This window comes from Triticum dicoccoides, chromosome 5A, assembly GCF_002162155.2.
Source record: "Triticum dicoccoides isolate Atlit2015 ecotype Zavitan chromosome 5A, WEW_v2.0, whole genome shotgun sequence".
Taxonomy (NCBI): domain Eukaryota; kingdom Viridiplantae; phylum Streptophyta; class Magnoliopsida; order Poales; family Poaceae; genus Triticum; species Triticum dicoccoides.
This window is the reverse complement of record NC_041388.1, coordinates 695,837,684-695,842,014: the sequence shown is the minus strand read 5'-3', so window position 1 is coordinate 695,842,014 and position 4,331 is coordinate 695,837,684. Positions and strand designations below refer to the sequence as shown.

Sequence of the window (4,331 nt, the reverse complement as noted above, 5' to 3'; positions counted from 1 at the left end):
TCCTATCTGATACCGATATGTAATTAATTTTGTTTCTAATAGCACTATTAATGTTGTGTGCGTATTTATTAATACTTCCTTCGTTTCGAATTATTTGTCGTAGATATAGATGTATCTAGATGTATTTTACTTTTATATACATTCATTTTTACGACGAGTAATTTGGAACGGACGGAAGTACGAAGAAAGGACATTTTGGCGAGAGCAAAGGTCGGCTTTGGGGATTTTCCATGGAGAAGGGGGAAGTAGTACGCCGTACCAAACTCGGTCCAGCCGCCGGCGGCGGCGGAGGACGAGGAGGAGGAGCACGCCGTCCCAAGATGGGTCCAGGCGGCGGAGGAGCCGACCTCATCAGCGCCCTCCCGGAGGATCTGCTTCTCCAGGTCCTCGGGTGCCTCCGATGCGCCCGCGCCGCCGCGCGCACCAGCATCCTCTCCCGCCGGTGGCGCGGCCTCTGGACCCGCCTCCCCGACCTCGTCTTCCGCGGCGTCGCGCTCCGCTCCCTCCAAGCGGCGCTCGCCTCGGTCCAAGCCGCGGCCGGCCCCGTGGGGGTGACCCTCCTCGACATGTGCGTTCCCGACGCGCTCCTACACTCCGTCCGCGAGTACGACATGCCCCCGCTGCTCCACGCCGCCGCGGCGCTCTCGCCGGTGGACCTCCGCCTCGCCGTGGGGGAGGGCACGCAGCGCCTGTACGTGCAGGTGGAGGTGCCCCGCCTCCCCCGCGCCATCTCGGTGGAGCTTCAAGGCCTGGATCTCGTGTTCGCCGACCCGCGCCGCAGCTGGCTGGGGTTCCCCGCGCTGGAGACGCTCTCCCTCACCGGCTGCCGCGCCAACCTCACGGACCTGGTCCTCCGCTGCCCGCGCCTGCGCGTCTTCAGACTCAGGGAGGACCACGGCGCCCACCACATGAACATCATCATCAGGTCCTCGTCGCTGCAGGAGCTCCATGTGGACACCAGGATCCCCTTCACCTACCGCATCGACATCAGGGCGCCCGCGCTCAAGCGATTGGCCATGTCCTTCAGCACCAGCGACAAGATCATTGTGCTGGTGTCCGTTTTGGCGCCAATGCTGGAGACGGTCTCATGGCGCTGCACCTATTCCACAGTGTCTGCCCGGTTTGGTCTTTGGGGCCTCTCAGAGGTGAGGTTACAGACGGAGGAGAACAATGGACATGGCGGGCAGCTTCCTCCTCACGTCAATGTCCTGTCGCTCTTCGTGGCTGCAGATGTATGTCACTCGATTCGTCGATTCGCCAACTAAACTGAAAAATTATTTATTTATGATGTCCCGCCGAATTGGTTTTGTAGGATTCATATGAGTTTCCAGAGGAAGTCAGCCTTAGGACGGAGATAGAGAAACATATGGTTACCCATTTCTCTGTTTGGAGCTACGTGTCGAAACGTGGGGGCATGTTTTTGGAGCATTTGCATTGCACATCCTTGAAATGGATCAGATTTCCACTGCTATACAAAGCCTTAAAGTCATCCTGCTGAGTTCAGAGGTAGGAAATTCATCCATGTGCTTGTATATTTATGGTGTATTCCCTCTGTAAACTAATAAAGATCATTTAGTGATTTAAACAATCTTATGCTGTATTAGTTTACAGACGGAGCAGTATATAGTACTTGCTCTCTCAATAAAAAGTTTCCAACCGTCAAGCATCTATCTATAATATGTATACATTGTACTAGTAATTTTCATGTTATTATTTTTAGGATGATGAAGCATGCCCACAAAATTGCCCTTGTGAGGAGCCCAGTAACTGGAGAAGCCAAACTATCTCCTTGACCAATCTTGAAAAAGTGGAAATCAAAGGCTTCCAAGGAGAAGGTCATGAGTTTGATTTCTTGAAACTGGTATTTAGATGCACACCAATGCTGAAAACAATGTCTGTGAGGCTGTCAGATGAGGTCACAGCAAGTAACGACGATTGCTGCAAGAAAATACATGACGTCTTCAAGATGTATCCTTTTGTGGAATGCAATGTGATTGTGGATCTTAGTCCTGGTAAGTAGATTTGGAATGCAAGATTAGCATTCTTCTAAATTCATGCTTGGTGTATATATTCTGCTCTGAAACTCTTATTTACCTGTTTTATTTTGTTAGCGCCTTTCATGTTGTGCGAGTTCATACGATGCTTCCAAAGTGTCGTTGACATGCTGATTGTTCATTTCAGGCCAGCTTAGTTTTAGCTTGCTCTTGCTCTTTAATCTTTTTGTTTGCTGCAGAAATGTCCATTGTGATGGTCCTATGTTTTGGCAATGTGTTTGCCTTGGAGGAGTAGACCCTTAAATCTATATTCATCCATGCTATCAGATGATTTGTTGTTTGTCTAGGCCACTGAAAATTTTGGTTTTGACCCCAATAAATGTCTGAACATGCTATGTTAGTGATGTTTTTTCTTTAAGAGAATATTGCTTCTGAATTTGTGTCCATACAGTTTATTTCATGCAAAATGACAGGTGCTGAATGATGAAATTGGAGATAAGAAGTATTGTAACTTTCTAGTCTATGCATGCATCTTTTTGTTATTGGCAATATTCTTTATTCGTCGCACTCTGGTTTTGGACCACTAGGATTCAGTAGCCAATAAAGAATTTTCTGGATTGGCTGAAGTTATGTGTCTTAGTATTAGATTTCTATGTAGGCCTAGAGAGAAAATTTAGAAGTATTCTCAAACAGGCATATGAAAAGAGATTGACAGCTCTTCATTGTTTTAAGTTATTTTAAACTGCTTCAGATATTTATGTGATTAGTAAAAAAATAAGAAGTTATAGTTATATTTTGTTGAACAAGTTCTTGGTTGTTGTTTTCTCCGTGCTGTCACTACTTTATGATTTTAGTTGCTATGGACAACAATCTCTATACATACAACGGCACTACGTTTCCATACCGAGGAGCTGACTGAAACTGGTGTTGATTCACCTTGTTCGCACGCAGAGTCAACAGACAGCAGCCATGGTGGTGCCTCGACATGATCCTCAGTTGCCACATTTGTCGAATCAGGTGGGTTGTCAAAGAGACCGTCTTCTACCGTGCTGGCTGACTCCACTAGCTACCTAGTTCCAGGATTTTGCTTGGTGGCTTGATATGTTATTTTGCTATTGCAGTGGAGCCACAGGCACGAAATGTTGCGCTCTTAGTTAATGCATTAGCGGTAGCCATTGCCTGATTGCGTAGCAATTACCAGATTTAGTGGACTCAACTTATGTCAGCCTGCCCAAGTGATGTTCTGTAAGCCTATTATGGCTTGTATGCTTTTCTTGGCCAGCATGTTCCTGATTAGCTAACTCGGTATGGCACTACATGGTCGTTTAAGGCATCACTGCTTAAAATGTTGGAAGGAAAAATGAAGTTGCATACTACACTAAAACATCTGGCGCACAACTGCGTTGTCAAGTGTTGTGGAAATGGGTAGCACCTACAGTGGCCAGAGCTTTTCATGACGCCGTCGCCTCATTGTGGCCTCAACTGGGTGTGATGAAGCCTGTTGGAGTTGAGTTTGTGCTTTGGTTCATTTGATGCTCTGTACCATCCTAATCAAACTAGCCTCAGATTCAAACTGCAGCAATCTGGAATAGTTTCTGTGCATTCCGGATGGGTTGATCCCATGGTTGTCTGAATTTTATGTAGTATGAAAAGGTTTGTGACATTCCCATATGAAAAAGATTTGCTGTTCTTGCTAAGGAAATTGTGTCCTTGAGATCTTTGGTTCGGTTACAACAGTGAACCAGCTTTACAAATAACCATTCGTTGTTGTAAAGCTGGTTTCCTGCCACTGAATATGAGTTACAAACAGTGAGCCAGCTTTACAGATGATTCAAGAATAAATTACAGTAGCAAGCAATGTTGTAGCCATAGCTTGTCAAATTTTCTCAGATACACCAATGCATGGTTCCAAACACGGTCTCAATCAAACAAAATTATACGTACATGAAGATAACACATGCATTCAGATACAATCTGAGATATTTGGTCCAGTTACATTATGCCAACACTATCATTTCATTTGAATATCTGGCTCTAGAGATAAATCCATACACCTCCAGCGTTGCTCATTCTATCATACTGTCCATTGAGAGCTTCAAAATTCGGGACAAAATAGACAAAGATAAAAACTGAATGCCGTTTGGACACGTGGGCAACAACACATACCATGTTCTTGGAAGCTCAAGACATGTACTATCACTTGAGAATACAAATGGTACGATATATAACAGACGACACACATTATATTAAGTCCAAGGGGAGCATCTAATAGTCCAAACTGTCTGTCAGTAAATGGTCATGCCTCATTGTGTGTCTTCAGAAGCCACATAATTGGGC

The 4,331-nt window shown here is 45.6% G+C and overlaps 1 protein-coding gene across 3 annotated transcripts; it reads left to right on the top strand.

Annotated features, from left to right (window-relative positions):
- The first annotated feature begins 210 nt into the window (after positions 1 to 210).
- LOC119304262 (MEIOTIC F-BOX protein MOF-like) lies at positions 211 to 3,686 on the top strand. Of its 3 annotated transcripts, XR_005148195.1 has the most exons (5): positions 211 to 1,232; positions 1,313 to 1,506; positions 1,721 to 2,012; positions 2,946 to 3,011; positions 3,116 to 3,686. XR_005148195.1 is itself a non-coding variant. In XM_037581439.1 (3 exons), the coding sequence occupies exons 1-2, from the start codon at positions 231 to 233 to the stop codon at positions 1,496 to 1,498; spliced, it is 1,188 nt and encodes a 395-aa protein (XP_037437336.1). In that variant the 5' UTR covers positions 211 to 230; the 3' UTR covers positions 1,499 to 1,506; positions 1,721 to 2,215. The 3 variants fall into 3 exon arrangements, 1 of the variants encoding a protein (XP_037437336.1); XR_005148194.1 differs by having other exon boundaries at positions 2,946 to 3,686; XM_037581439.1 differs by lacking the exons at positions 2,946 to 3,011; positions 3,116 to 3,686 and having other exon boundaries at positions 1,721 to 2,215.
- The last annotated feature ends 645 nt before the right edge of the window (positions 3,687 to 4,331 follow it).